Source organism: Triticum aestivum, chromosome 5A (assembly GCF_018294505.1).
Source record: "Triticum aestivum cultivar Chinese Spring chromosome 5A, IWGSC CS RefSeq v2.1, whole genome shotgun sequence".
In the NCBI taxonomy this organism is placed as follows: domain Eukaryota; kingdom Viridiplantae; phylum Streptophyta; class Magnoliopsida; order Poales; family Poaceae; genus Triticum; species Triticum aestivum.
In genome coordinates, this window is record NC_057806.1 from 535,829,214 (window position 1) to 535,845,094 (window position 15,881).

Genomic DNA, 15,881 nt, shown 5'->3' on the forward strand with positions numbered 1-15,881 from the left:
ACTGGACAGCGGTCAAGAATATCCTGAAGTACCTGAAAAGGACTAAGGAAATGTTTCTCGTTTATGGAGGTGACGAAGAGCTCGTCGTAAAGGGTTACGTCGACGCTAGCTTCGACACAGATCTGGATGACTCTAAGTCACAAACCGGATACGTGTATATTTTGAATGGTGGGGCAGTGAGCTGGTGCAGTTGCAAGCAAAGCGTCGTGGCGGGATCTACATGTGAAGCGGAGTACATGGCAGCCTCGGAGGCAGCACATGAAGCAATATGGGTGAAGGAGTTCATCACCGACCTAGGAGTCATACATCAATGCGTCGGGGCCGATCAAGCTCTTCTGTGACAACTCTGGAGCTATTGCACTTGTCAAGGAGCCCAGGTTTCACAAGAAGACAAGGCACATCAAGCGTCGCTTCAACTCCATTCGTGAAAATGTTCAAGATGGAGACATAGAGATTTGTAAAGTACATACGGACCTGAATGTAGCAGATCCGTTGACTAAACCTCTCCCTAGAGCAAAACATGATCAACACCAGAATTCCATGGGTGTTCGATTCATCACAATGTAACTAGATTATTGACTCTAGTGCAAGTGGGAGACTGTTGGAAATATGCCCTAGAGGCAATAATAAAAGCATTATTATTATATTTCCTTGTTCATGATAATTGTCTTTATTCATGCTATAATTGTGTTATCCGGAAATCATAATGCATGTGTGAATAACAGACACCAACATGTCCCTAGTGAGCCTCTAGTTGACTAGCTCGTTGATCAACAGATAGTCATGGTTTCCTGACTATGGACACTGGATGTCATTGATAACGAGATCACATCATTGGGAGAATGATGTGATGGACGAGACCCAATTCTAAACATAGCACAAGATCGTATAGTTCGTTTGCTAGAGTTTTCTAATGTCAAGTATCTTTTCCTTAGACCATGAGATCGTGTAACTCCCGGATACCGTAGGAGTGCTTTGGGTATGCCAAACGTCACAACGTAACTGGGTGACTATAAAGGTAGACTACGGGTATCTCCGAAAGTGTCTGTTGGGTGACGTGGATCAAGACTGGGATTTGTCACTCCGTATGACGGAGAGGTATCACTGGGCCCACTCGGTAATGCATCATCATAATGAGCTCAGAGTGACCAAGTGTCTGGTCACGGGATCATGCATTACGGTACGAGTAAAGTGACTTGCCGGTAACGAGATTGAACGAGGTATTGGGATACCGACGATCGAATCTCGGGCAAGTAACATATCGATAGACAAAGGGAATAGCGTACGGGGTTGATTGAATCCTCGACATCGTGGTTCATCCGATGAGATCATCGTGGAGCATGTGGGAGCCAACATGGGTATCCAGATCCCGCTGTTGGTTATTGACCGGAGAGTCGTCTCGGTCATGTCTGCTTGTCTCCCGAACCCGTAGGGTCTACACACTTAAGGTTCAGTTATGCTAGGGTTGTAGGGATATGTATATGCAGTAACCCGAATGTTGTTCGGAGTCCCGGATGAGATCCCGGACGTCACGAGGAGTTCCGGAATGGTCCGGAGGTAAAGATTTATATATGGGAAGTCCTGTTTCGGGCATCGGGACAAGTTTCGGGGTTATCGGTATTGTACCGGGACCACCGGAAGGGTCCCGGGGGTCCACCGGGTGGGTCCACCTGTCCCGGGGGGCCACATGAGCTGTAAGGGGGTGCGCCTTGGCCTAATGGGCCAAGGGCACCAGCCCCACATAGGCCCATGCGCCTAGGGTTTAAGGGGGCAAGAGTCTTAGGAGGGTAAGGCACCTCCTAGGTGCCTTGGGGGGGAGGGAAACCTCCCCTTGGCCGCCGGCCATAGGAGATTGGATCTCCTAGGCTGCGCACCACCCCCCTTGGCACCCCTATATATAGTGGGGGAGAGGAGGGACTTCATACCTGAACGCCTCGGCCTTTGGTTGCCTCCTTCTCCCTCCCCAACACCTCCTCAACCTCCATAGTGCTTAGCGAAGCTCTGCCGGAGTACTGCAGCTCCATCAACACCACGCCGTCGTGCTGCTGCTGGTGCCATCTCCCTCAACCTCTCCTCCCTCCCTTGCTGGATCAAGAAGGAGGAGACGTGGCTGTTCCGTACGTGTGTTGAACGCGGAGGTGCCGTCCGTTCGGCGCTGGTCATCGGTGATTTGGATCACGTCGAGTACGACTACATCATCACCGTTCTTTTGAATGCTTCCGCTCGCGATCTACAAAGGTATGTAGATGCATCTAATCACTCGTTGCTAGATGAACTCCTAGATGATCTTGGTGAAACGAGTAGGAAAATTTTTGTTTTCTGCAACGTTCCCCAACAGGTAGAGCTTACGTGACACATTTATGTGGGCAAAGGTCTACTAATCTTCACAAAATAACTGTCACCGTAGCTTTTAAGTTTTGTCTTCAGAACCTGTGTAGGAAAAGGTACATCAATGTAGACACATTATGTGTCGACAACCACTAAATAACTATGTATTTGTCAATAATCGCTTAATAACGTGTTATGTGTCGGCATATGTATGGGTTTTGACAGTTTATCAGTCGGTGTAGGTACGTATTTAGCGATATAAAATGTGTCGGCGTATATAGGGTGTATAGACTTAGATTAAGTGTCGGCATAGAGGGACACGTGTCAATCGACCGCCTTGGCGCGCAATTTCAGCGTGAGAGCGAAATTTTCGCCTGTTCGTGCAAAGTATAACCGCAAAATACTCCGCCTCCCCCGCAAAATACCCAAATCGACTCCAACCCTAACCCGTGCCTGACGCCGCCGCCGCCCTCGCGTTGGATCCACTCCATCGGCTGCTGCCCTCGTGCTCATCCAGTCCTGCCTCCATCGCCGCCGCCCTCGCACTCCACCCCGTCCTCGCGCCCCCTCCTCCCTAGCTCCATCGACGTCCTCGCACCCGTCTCCCCCCGAGCTCCAGCCCTAGATCGACTCGCCGTCGTCGCGCTTCACATCCAACCGCCGCCGCCCCCTCCCCCCTGACATGTAGCCGCCGTCCTCGCCAATCCCCATCCCTGCTACCGTCGGGGAACCATCTCCGGGCTCCTTGCTGTCGCCGGGGATCCGGCTCCCTGCTGCCGCCGGGGTTCCATAGCTGGGCTCCTTGCTCCCGTCGGGGTTCCATTGTCGGGCTCCTACCGCCGCTGGAGCTCCATCTCCAGGCTCCTGCTACCGCCAGACCTCTGCACTGTTGCTGCCGGACCTCTGCTCTGCTGCTGCCGGAGCTCCAAATCCGGGCTTGTTGCTGCCGGAGCTCCATCTCCGGGCCTGCTGCTCCCGGGGCTTTGCAGTGCTGCTGCCGCATCTCTGCTCTGCTGCTGTCAGGCTCCATCTCCGACCAAGCTTCATCTCTGCTCCACTCCCGCAGCTCCGTCTCTGTGCCCCGAGTAAGCATCAACTCCTCCCTAGATTACCTTCTCTGTATCTGAATATATGCAGTTGTTCGTGACAGTAGACAACTGGACAAGGATGTGTATTTGTTGCTTGAATGGTTATTGTTTTGTACTGCTATTGCTTGAATAATGATTGTCGCTTCAGTGATGCAAAGCTAACACTACCGCACTGGCCATATTCAGATACTTGGCAACTTTGATATTAAGGTTGCATCATGGACAAAACCTGGTTGTCTAAGCCTAGGTACATCAAGTTTCCTTTTTGCAAACTCATAAACGGTATAATTTTGTCATGAATTGTTCTGATATCTAAAAATAACAATTACATGTAGGCACACAAATGAGTATCTGCAGGGGTTAGACAAGTTTATAGAGTTTGCTTTTATTAATTCAACAAATGGAAACAAAATCTTATGTCCTTGCAAGATATGTTTGAACTCTAAATGGATAACAACAACAGAAGCACGTGACCATTTGATATGTGATGGTTTCATGGAGGGGTATCATACATGGTTGTTTCATGGAGAATCTAGCCACGCTAGACCTAATATTGAGGAGGTAGAAGTAGAGAGTTCACCGGCAGAAAATGAATTAGCTAATTTCTTGCGAGACATAGCTTGTGGATTAGATGATGGGGGGTGTTGGAAGAGAACAATGAGAACAATAACAACCCTAGGATGGATGTTGATGATGATACCAAGGCTTATTTGAAGATGGTTGATGATGACAACAAAGAACTATACCTCGGGTGCAAAAACTTCTCAAAATTGCGTTTTATTGTCAAATTGCTCCACATCAAACTTCTTGGGCGACGGAGTGACAAAAGTTTTGACATGGTGCTTGAGTTACTTAGTGATGCATTCCCCAAAGGTTCAGTACTTCCCAAAAATTTCAATGAAGCTAATAAAATAGTTAAATCTATTGGGCTTGGGTATGTTAGTATTCATGCTTGTGAAAATGATTGTGTACTGTTCAGAAATGAATTTGATAAGGAGAATCAATGTCCACAGTGTAAAACTTCAAGGTGGAAATCAGAAAAGAAGAGTCCTGATGGGAAAAGGGTACATAGAGTTCCTAGAAAGGTTCTTCGCTATTTTCCTATTAAAAGAAGGCTTCAAAGGTACTTTATGTCCTCTAAAACTGCAACTGACATGAGGTGGCATGACGAACAACGGACCAAAGATGGTTTGATTAGGTGCTCAGCAGATGCTATTTTCTGGAAGGATTTTGATTCCAAACATCCACTAATTGATAATGATAGTCGGAATTTTAGATTGGCCGCAACAACTGATGGCTTTAATCCATTTAGGTCAACAAGGAGTACCTACAGTATTTGGCCAGTCTTTTTGATTCCATACAACCTTCCTCCTTGGATGTGCATGAAGCGGACTAATTTTATCCTTTCTTTGCTCATCCCTGGCCCTAAGGCACCTGGTGGCGATATGGATGTCTATCTTGAACCTTTGGTAGATGATTTAGTAGATATGTACTATCATGGTGTAAAGACATTTGATGCTTCTAAGTCTGAAATATTTGATCTTCGATCTGCCATCCTTTGCACCATACATGACTTTCCAGGTTTAGGCTACACTCATGGGTGTGCTACCCAGGGTGAGGTAGCTTGTCCTGAGTGCCATTCATTCACTTGTTCTCTACAATTAAAAAAGGCAGCAAATATTGCTATATGGGACATCGTAGGTTCTTATCATCCAATCATAAGTTTAGATCAGATGAAAAGTTATTTGATGGCAAGTCAGAGCATAGGACAACACCTATACCTCTTACGGGTGAGGAAATCGATGATTTGACAGCAAATCTCGAAACATCCTTTGGAAAAGATCCAGCTGCCAAGAAGACAACAAAGAGAAAATGCAAAGAAGGTGAATCCCCTCCCTTGTATAAAAGAAGATCTGTGTGGTTTAAGTTGCCCTATTGGAAAGATCTGATGTTGCGTCATAATTTTGATTTTATGCATATAGAAAAAAATGTATGTGATAACATAGTTAACACACTTCTGGGCCTTGAGGGAAAATCAAAGGATAAGCAAATTCTTGCTTAGACATCCAAGCTTTGGGTATTATGGGGGACCTGCATCCTGTTGAAGTAGAAGAGGGTAAATTGTATATACCTCCAGCACAATATACTTTGACACCCGATCAGATGAAACATTTTCTCCAAGTCTTGATGGGAGTCAAGTTTCCACAAGGCTTTGCAACTGATATACGACGTTATATCCATGTTGGCGAGAAGAAGATTTTTGGAGTGAAGAGCCATGATAATCACATTCTGCTGCAGCACCTTCTTCCGCTTGCGATTCAAAAAATATTGCCAACAAGAGTATGTGCTGCATTGACTCGTGTTAGTAACTTCTTCAATAAGATTTGCTGACCTATTATCCGCGTCAGTGATACGCAAATTCTAGAGGCTGAAATATCTGAGACCTTAAGCATACTTGAAACTATATTCCTGCCAAGTTTTTTTGATGTCATGGTCCACTTGATGGTTCATTTGCCTGCCCAAGTTAGAATTGATGGCCCAGTACACTTCCGAAGCATGTGGTCAGTAGAAAGGTGATCTTCTAAACAAAGTCTTATAGCAACCTATTTTTTTTTGCAAATGAATTTTGCAAATAGGCTTACAATCTGTAGTATGTAGGTATTTGGGGCACTGCAAAGGACATGTTCGCACTAGAAGCCATCCAGAAGGATCAATCGCTGAGGGTTATTTGTTTGATGAGGGCCTTACATTATGTTCTCGCTATCTCAAAGGGTGTGAGACTAGGTTCACTTGACAAGATAATAATGTTGAGGTGTTGAATAATGAAACGTCCAACACCAGTCCATACTTGTGCCACAAGGGGCAAGGATTGGGTAGCATTGTATCATTATCAAATAATTCTTGGATCCAAGCACATAGATATGTCTTGTTCAACCACAATGAAATAGAACCTTATGTGAAGTAAGCTGCACACACTATAGTAATATTATCTCTTTCTTATCTTTCTTATAATATTTAATTTGATACGCAATTATAGGAAGCACCGCGAGCACCTATCCTCAATTGGTCTTCCCAATGAAAAAGCAATCAACACTATGCAACATGAGAAGTTTCATGAGTGGTTTCGAGAGCATGTAAGTAGGACATCACTTGACCTATTGTGCTCCACATTAATCATGTTAACCTGTTGTAACTAACAACAATTCTATACTCAGGTGTTGTCATTAGTTGAAAGAGGTGTAGAAGTATCAGAAGAAATGCAAATTTTAGCCCAAGAGCCTTTCATGATTGCTAGAAAACTTAACAGCTATACTACTAATGGGTTCGATTTCCATACACACTCAAGGGATGATAGTAGACCTATTCAAAATAGTGGAGTAGCTATAGCTGCACAAAATTCAAGAGGAGTAGAGATATATTATGGCATTATTAGGGAGATAGTTGAGCTAAACTACCGCCAAAAAGGATACATGGTGTTATTTCGATGTGATTGGGTTGACAATCGTGAACAAGACAAATGGGTAAAAACCGATCAGTTTGGGGTTACTACTGTTAACTTCAACCATTTATTCGGTAGTGGTGATAAGTTATCAGATGAACCTTTCATCTTAGCATCACAAGCCGCACAAATTTTCTATGTTCCAGAGGTTGATGGTAAAGGCTGGTGTGCAGTTGTCCAGAACACAAAACCACATGGCACCTACTCTATGGCCGCTGTGGATGATGAAAATGTAGATCTTGAGAATGCTAATAAGGGGTTGTTAATTGATCTACACACAGATGTTGATCCCGACATTGATTATACCAAATTTTCTCATGTAAGGACTGATATAGATGGAATAATTGTTGTTGCACCAAAGAGGAAGTACGTGTCATAATGATTTTCCGCATTTTATTTGGTAGTTGTGTAAAATTTGGTTGTTACTTCAGTTGAAATACTTGCATGTTGTATGGACTGCTAACTCATCTGTAAGCACTTACAGGAGCAGGAGAAAAAATGTCAGCTGCAGCAAGAAGCGCAGAAAGAACTCCTGAATATGAACTCGAAAGGAACAGCACTGTACTTGATGTACGTAGAAGACAAAATGAGAACATGAAGAGAACTTTGAATCTTAAAGGTCTAGCAGATGCATTTGAGGCGGAAGGCCAACCTGCTCCCCAAAAGAAGAAAAAGGTATTGTTCCTAATATGATATAACTAAAAGAAAACACATGTCTTCAATTTCTTTGTGTTGGATTATAGCTTTGCATCATATACTACTAAAACTATTACATCATCCACACATACATATGCACTATTTCTAGCACACTATTTGCTATCCCTTTTTGCATAGTTAACACTGATTTATGTGGTTAATTGTATAGACAAAAGCGAACTCATGTTTCACAAACTCAAGCTCCATACTGGCAATTGCGGTCTTCTTCAAGATTAAATACTGAAATTTCAACTGAACCTGAGGTTGTATTGAATGAACCTGAAGGTATGCTTCTTTACTTTGATGTGTGTACCTTCAAGATTAGCAATTGAATGATAATGCATTCGTAGTACTAAACCTATTTTCTGCATTTATTGGATATCAGTCCACGAAAGGGAGGTTAGGAAAGTTACTGCTATGAAAAGCATATGGGGAAGGCAAAACAAGCCTAAACTCAAGTTGGAAATCAATGAGTATGGCCAGCCTTGTGGTAAATCTGCTACACGGTTCGCCAACTTTGTTGGAACACAAATAAGAACCAAGGGTTTTCCGGTTGAATTTGATGATTGGAGGAAGGTTGATCTATCTAAAAAACTTGCTTTATGGACCGAGGCAAAGGTAATACTTGGTTGCTGCTGCTATATAGTTATTGGTTGCTGCTATGTTGCTATATTTTTATTGGCTAGTGAGTTCCTGGATGATATCTTAGTGTTCATGTTTAGGAGTGACTAATGAGTTAGTTTATGTTGTATTGTTCTCCAATGCTTATTTCCAAATGCCAATTTTTCAGTTGTTTTGGGAATTAGACGAACGAGTTTTCCAATGGTATATGAAAACAACACAAATTAAATGGAAAGACTTCAAATCAGACCTAAAGAAGGATTATTATGATGAATCATATGAATATGATGAACTTATAGCATCATGTGATGCTAGAGTTCATCCTGACCAATGGAAGTTGCTTGTTGCATTTTGGTTGACTCCAAAAGCTAAGGTATGATCTTTGTTAGGTTAGTATTGACATTTGATTCTACTTGTGTGACATGATTGCTTGTGTGACATGATCTTTATCAAACCATTTGGTAGGCTCGCTCAATAAGAGGTAAAAATAATGGAGCACATCACACGCAAAATCACACATCTGGAAGTAAGATTTTTGCTTGGGTTGACACTGAAATGGTATGCAACCATGCTATTCTTGTTCTAAACTTTGATGTTTGTACATTTTGCTCATTGTTTTAATCTTTCTTATCACTTGACATAGACCGAGGAGCTCAAGCGCCACCCACATAGACATGAATTGTTTATTGAAACACATACACATCGAATTAGTGGACTTCCTCAAAAAGGGTCTACAGTAAGAATTTTAAGTTCAGATGCACTCTAATTTCTCGATTCCTTTCATATTTTTGTTTATGTAGTAAGTACTAGGAACTCATAACAGTTCCTGAAATCTACAGAAAGAACTTCAAGATGAAGCATTAAAGCACCCAGAAGTGTTGGAGAATGGTATTAAGGATGGTGATTTGTTTGCGTTTGTTTGTGGAAAAGAAAAAAATGGATATGTTCGTGCTGTTGGTTTGGGGCCAACTCCATCTGACCTAGAGTTGCCAGGAATCCAGCAGTATAAATCTACAAAGCTTCAAATAGCAATGGAAAAGTGTCGTGTATCTAACCAAAAAGTGGAACATCTGCAAGACCAAATGGATGGCATGAAGAAGCAAATGGCTGAGATGAGGCAACTTTTTCTATCTTCACAGGGGCAACAAGATGAAACCAAATACCACACCTGAACATGAACCAAATACTCCACACCAGGTAGCACTAGTTCTATTATATTGTACCTCTGCCATAGCGAAACATGTAATGATGTGTTCTCGTTGTAGTTTATTATATTTAACATCTACAATGCTTGATTTTGATGTAGAACATAAGGACAAGAGAAGCCAATAATATTGAAAAAGGCAATGCTCATCTAGAGGAGGTGGCTGAGTCAAATGCTTCTATGCAGAATGATGACACTCTTACTAGAAGAAAAATTGTTAATGTTGAGAAACATAACAGACAACAAGGGGTAAATCTTTCCTTTCCTTTTGGCCTTTAATTGCCAATATGATGCTATATGAACTTGTTTCTTTACCATGATTATATTCTGAATTGCAAATTTTTCCCATAGGGTGGAAGAGATGTGATACTATATAGCATGACTAGACATTTAAATGTCGCTATTGCCAAAGGAACAATTCAAACAACTAATCCAAAGGTTGTGGTGGGGGGTGAGCCCCTAGGTTCTCAATATGTCGAAATTGTCATCTATTCGGTGTTCAAAAGGGATACTCAATTGCCTCGTCCGTATGGGAATGTGTTGACCATGGGAGATGCTAAGGGGAAATCAATTGCATGGCCATCTGCTATGGTAATAATCTAGAGCACTTGGTTTCTTTTCTTTTGTGCAAATCGGTCATCTATTAAGTAGTGATTGTTGTTGCAGATCAAAGATCCCAAGAAGACATCTAATGTGCCAGGAGGTGCAGGTACTATGATATACATCAAATTTACATGCCAATTAACATTAATGTGCCTTAGTTTCTTTCTGCCCACTTATCTGTCCTATAAGACCATTGATGTATTGAATAGTTGTCAATCTCCATATTTGTGTGCACCTTTTATCTCCAGCCCTTGGCACTTCTCCTACCTTGGAGAAATTTAACAAGTAAAAATCTGCAGCTATTTGTCAATCTCCATATTTATGTGCACCTATTTCTGTTTATAGCTCCATATTTATCCATACAAAAAGTAGATACAACTAGCGTGTTTCGAGCATCCTGGTCAAACTAAGTTTTTATTTAATAACTATGTAATCTGACAAGTGAGTACATAGTATTTGTGGAAACTGATTGACACCTAAAAGCATGTTTAAACTCTTGGGCAAATAAGTATTTAGTAATCTGGAAACTAAGCATATTAAATATGGCAACTAAATACTACTAGTAAATGGCACGTGCCATGCACGTGTAGATTTTACGATTGTTGTGAAATATTGTATGTTGAAATGTTGCAAATATTTTTTCTACCGTAGTACAAACACAAATACTCATATAGACGCAATAGTATGTACGCACACAGACACCCTCGTAGGAAGTGAACCCTGTTGGTCTACCACAAGGAACCTGGAAAAATATATGCTGGAAGAATTGGTGGCAATCTAGCATATAATTCGATTGCCGATATTTACTACTTTCATTTTTAAACAAATTCCATACACTTGCCGTCTAATAGATTAGAGTTGTACACATATAAATTACTGGCAGAAACAAAGAAAAATCCAGATTGTAATATTTTTGAAATAAAGGATTTATAAATGAAATTAATGTCTATTTTTAGTTTTTAATTTTGCAAAAAGAGTCTTGTTACAACACATATATTAGACTGTTCAAAATGTACTTGTTTTTATCTACTCTTGTAAATTGTGCATTTGTCCTTACATGGCTGAATTGGTGCATCCATTCTCTCTCATCTCCGTTTCTATTCTTTTATACTAAAGTAGCTATCTTACCGTAGGGCTGTGGGCTACTAATTGCTTGGCCGATTCTACTCTATAGTGCAACTGTAGGCTGTATGTACTACAGTACTCATGTCACATGAGCATGCTAGAATTTTCTAGTCAGGGAGAGAACCACCGCCTGCTGTCTTCACGAGGTGGCAGGCTGGCAGGGGAGTGATGCGCCCGCACCGCGAATCCCAGCCGCGTGGGCCGTTAGATTGTCCTATCCAATGGTGCATATTCGGCCACGTAGTCCTCTAGTTAAACCTATTGAATGTGATGTCACTGTTCAGGAACTTTGAACAACTTTTCAGTTGATTACACTTTCTTGACAATTCTTGACAAATTCGTATGCAATATTTCAGGTACTTAGCCACCTGGCATTGGATGTGAGGAGGACTTGGAGTATCATGGAACATACATGGTTGTGCGCAGTATTTTGAAAGCCAACTTCAAACATGTCACGAATCTGATGTGTGTTTCGGACCATTTGGTGCTTGAAGTGTTTTGGAGTAGAAACTTTGTGCTCATGGATGTGATTTGTGTGCTCCGAATTAATGTTTGAATTATTTCATTGAACAAATAGTGGTCCTTTTTATGTGACTTGTGTGTTCTGGATGGTTAAACTATACTTCTGGTTGTGCTTGTGAACCTATGTTGATATATATATGTCTATTTGTGAACCTATGTCAGTATATGTCAGTTTGTGAACCTATATCAGTATGTGTCTGTTTCTGAACCTATAATCATTGTTGTCCAATGTGTCCATGTTGATGTTGTTTACCGATTGCATTTCAGTATATATGTGAAATTATTGGTTTGGCTGTGCACTACTTACCAACAAGTTATCTGTTGGTAAACAAATTCTTGCAGAGCAACTGTCGGCCATGGCTACTAGCTAGCTAGGCATGAAAAGTGTCAGCAAACATACATGCCTAGACGTACAGACTATGTGTTGGCCAAAATATATACTTATATAGACAGCGTAAGTGTCGGCAAAGGTTCAAATATATCCAAACAGAATATGTGTCGGGATAGAGATATACCTAGAAGAACAGCATATGTGTCGGCAAAAGTAGGGTGTAAGTGCACACCTGAACTGTCGGCGTACCGAGGATGTATGCCCACAAACCATCTGTCGGGGTACATAGGGTGTATGTCCACAAGCGAACTGTCGGCGTAGGTAGGGTGTATACTGTCTGAAAAAGTGTCGGCAAGTGAACTTCTGTCGGCAATGCCTTTCCCCACAGCAAGTCCTCCGACTGTTTTCTCTTTTGTCAGCATATGTGTTAGCGACAATCTATGTGTCGGCAAAGGTACCCTATGCCAACAGATTGATGTGTCGCCGAACCTTGACCGTGGTGTAGTGGCGGTTCTCGGCCACGGCGAAATACCTAACGAGAGCAAACGAGAGGGGAAACATGGGAAAGGCAAGAGGACATCACGACGGTGTCAATGGCACCCTAGGGGAAGACAAGGGAGCTCGGGCGGCGCGGATCTAACGGCAATGTTACGGTGGCCGAAGGTTGAGGAAGACGACAGCGACGTCGATGCGGGCGTGCTGGACTTGATCTCGTTGGCGCAGACGAAGTAGCGGAGGAGTTCGGAGCTCCTCGACAAGCTCCTAGCCTGCAGGGAGAGCAGTGGCTGTGTGGACGGGGTCGGTCATGGTGGTCGTGGCGTCTGACTTCGTCCAGATCGACGGGATCGAGCGAGCGAGGAGAAGTAGATCTGGGAGGGGGCGTCGAGGAGTGAGGCCATGGGGGGCAGGGGAGGCAGGGCGTCACCCTTATCCATTCCCCTTCGATGCCGGCGAGGTGGTCGGGCGGGAGCTCGGCTCTGTAGCAACGCGGCTCGAGGAAATATAAGTTGTGGTGGCGAATATAATACACATAATCCATATTGTTATGCACTAGCGCGTGTGCGTGAAATAGATGGATTATGATTCCGTACCCAATAAGATGAATATGTGTGTGTTAGAGAGAGAGGAAAGGGGGGAGAGAGAGTGAGGAAGAGGGAGGAAGAGAGAGTGTGTGTAAGAATTTGATGATAAAAAATGTCGTCAATGTCACTTAATATGTGTGAGAATATTAAATGTAATATTAATATAACTAATATTGAACTCTTAAAGTTAATGTGACCCTGTTGCAACGCACGGGCGTTCTTCTAGTTAAACTATAGAGTGTGTGTTCGGAGTTGAAATATGCACTTCTTTCCATTTTTACACGATTCAACATTGTTTGGTCGATCCAGATTCAACATTGTTCGAGGAAAGCGAATGAAATGGCGCACAAGTTAGCTGGAGGTTCTTGTGTTTCAAATTTGTCAATTTTGGGGGCTGTGATCCACCTGCTTTTATTTTGCAAAAATATATTCAACGACGCCAAGAGGCTTTTCCCGTCAAATTTCTTTTATTCACTCGCAATTATTACGCATGCCGCGCTGACCCCGCCGCCCCCCAACCTCCCGCTCGCCCAGCTCTCCCACGGCACTGTGGGTCGCCGGAGAGATGCCTCCGCGGCGCCGCTCTTACAGGCCCCGTAGGGTGGTTGATGCCGCCGTGGTGGAGGCGGACGCCCTGATCTCCCTGCCAACGGACGTCCTCGCCGACATCCTCAACCGCGTCGGGCCCCGCGACGCCGTCCGCACGTCGGCGCTCTCCCGCGCCTGGAGACGCCGATGGGAGGCCCTTCCATGGCTCGACCTTGATTTCGGTGCTCATCACAATCTTGGGGCCGTCGACAGCTAGCATCCTCCTCCGCTGCCCCGGCCGCATCCGGCGCTTCCGCGCCTACATTGAGGAGCCCTACAAAGGCCGCATCCACGACTGGCTCCTCGTCCTCTCCCGCGGAGGTGTTGGCATCCTCGACATCTCCGGCTTCCTGACCATCCCCTCCTCCGTCTTCACCTGCAGCCGGCTCACCTCCCTCCTTTTCTTCTTCTGCACCATCCCGCTGCTACCCCCGGGCTTTGAAGGTTTGCCAGAGCTGAGGGAACTTACTCTCAACACCGTCGACTTACAAGAAAACAGCCAGTACCAACTGGAGGAGATCATTGCGACCTCAAATTAAGAACAAAAAACTTGAAATAGTGCAGCAGCGACCCCCCCCCCCCCCCCCCCCCCGGGTGATTTTTCAAAAAAAAAATTGAAATAGTGCAGGTCCGAGTCGGTACCTTAATTCCGAAACTAAATGGGTGTCAAACCCGGTCAGAGCACCCGTATCCCATCTATATATACCTGGCGCAATGCGATCGCCAAAGCCCCGCTTCTCTTTCGTCGGCTGCTGGCAGACAACTCTCCTTCCACGTATCGACTGCCATCTCCCCGGTCGCCGGCAGCCCAGCCCTCGCTGTGTGTGGCCAATGCTGCTCCAGCCGATGAACAACCTGCGACAAGCCGACGTCCCGGCCGTTCATCCCGTCTCTTGGGTCATGGGCGCCCGGCGAGAAAACCCGGGGCTCAAGTGCGCGGATCCCTACGAGCCCGACGTCGACGCGGACCTCCGGGCCAAGGAAAGGGACACCAGGGAGCACCCTGACGCCGACTACATGTCCAAGATGCAGCAGGGCCACCTGAGCCCGTCCATGCGCGCCGAGCTCGTGCTCTGGATGGACGCCTTCGCCCGCCACCTCGGCGGCCTCCCGGAGGGCACGCTCTGCCGCGCCGTCGCCTACCTCGACCGCTTCCTGTCCGTGCGCCCCGTTCCGGCCCACGACGAGGCGCTCCAACTCGTGGCCGCCGCTGCCGTCTCCCTAGCCGCCAAGCACGAGCAGTTCGCCAGCGGTCGGAGGCTCGACGCCGAAGTCGTCGAGGCGTTCCTCGGGACCACCGTGCACGTGGTGGAGGAGATGGAGTGGGAGCTCTTCATGGATCTCGGCTGCGCCATGGACGGCCCGACCGCGTACACCTTCGTCGAGCACTTCACGAGGTTCTTCCAGCGGGAAGACGAGCTCTTGGTGAGGTCCCTCGCGCTTCGGTTGCTCAACCTGACGTTGGGGTTTTTCGGGTTCGTTGGACGGATCCTGCCGTCCGCCATGGCTGCATCGGCGCTGTTCCTCGCCACGCAGATGCTCGGCGTGCCGTTGAGCCAGAATCTGCTGGAGGAGGTGACGGGGTACAAGGCGGTGGATTTGATGGGTTGCATATGCGCCTTAGAGAAGCTGCTTCCTAAGCAAAATCTCTAATCTGCAAATGACGTGCTACAAGGCCATGGAGTAGATGGACTGTGTATGTGATGCGCCTTTGCATATGTCGTTATTTTGTAAACCCTAATCCAGAGAATGTAATTCGATGCGATTGATGTATGTATCATGGATGAACAAAAACTGTATTCTTTATGGGGATGTTTATAGGAATTTAATTAGTTACACGATGGAACTCAAAATTAAGTCCGACCTCCGTTGTCATTCATTCTACTGCCTGTGTGATATGGGTCCCAAATTTTAATAAGTATAAGGATGTGCTTGGTTTTTGTCACCGGATGAAACATAATGGGCCGGACCCATCCCCACGGACGCGCTTGTTTCGTCGCAGAATAGGAACCCACCGGTTCCAGGAACGGCATATTCACCCATATTCTTCCCTGAAAATGAGTGGACCACGCGGAACGGCTTCGAAGCAGAAAATTGAGTGGTTCCGGCACCTAGCGGCAGATCGCTAGCCGCTCTTCCCGTCTAAAGATTAGTGCAGCACTATGCAAAATAAAAAGCTAGTCATTTTGCTTTG

At 44.9% G+C, this 15,881-nt stretch overlaps 1 protein-coding gene across 1 annotated transcript; it reads left to right on the forward strand.

The window, feature by feature from the left end:
• The first annotated feature begins 14,446 nt into the window (after positions 1-14,446).
• Positions 14,447-15,550, forward strand: LOC123107521 (putative cyclin-F1-1). Its single transcript, XM_044529502.1, has one exon. The coding sequence runs from the start codon at positions 14,519-14,521 to the stop codon at positions 15,338-15,340; it is 822 nt and encodes a 273-aa protein (XP_044385437.1). The 5' UTR covers positions 14,447-14,518; the 3' UTR covers positions 15,341-15,550.
• The last annotated feature ends 331 nt before the right edge of the window (positions 15,551-15,881 follow it).

Coding starts and splice junctions, on each gene's coding strand:
- LOC123107521 (XM_044529502.1), top strand. CDS start 14,519: ATGCTGCTCCAGCCGATGAACAACCTGCGACAAGCCGACGTCCCGGCC.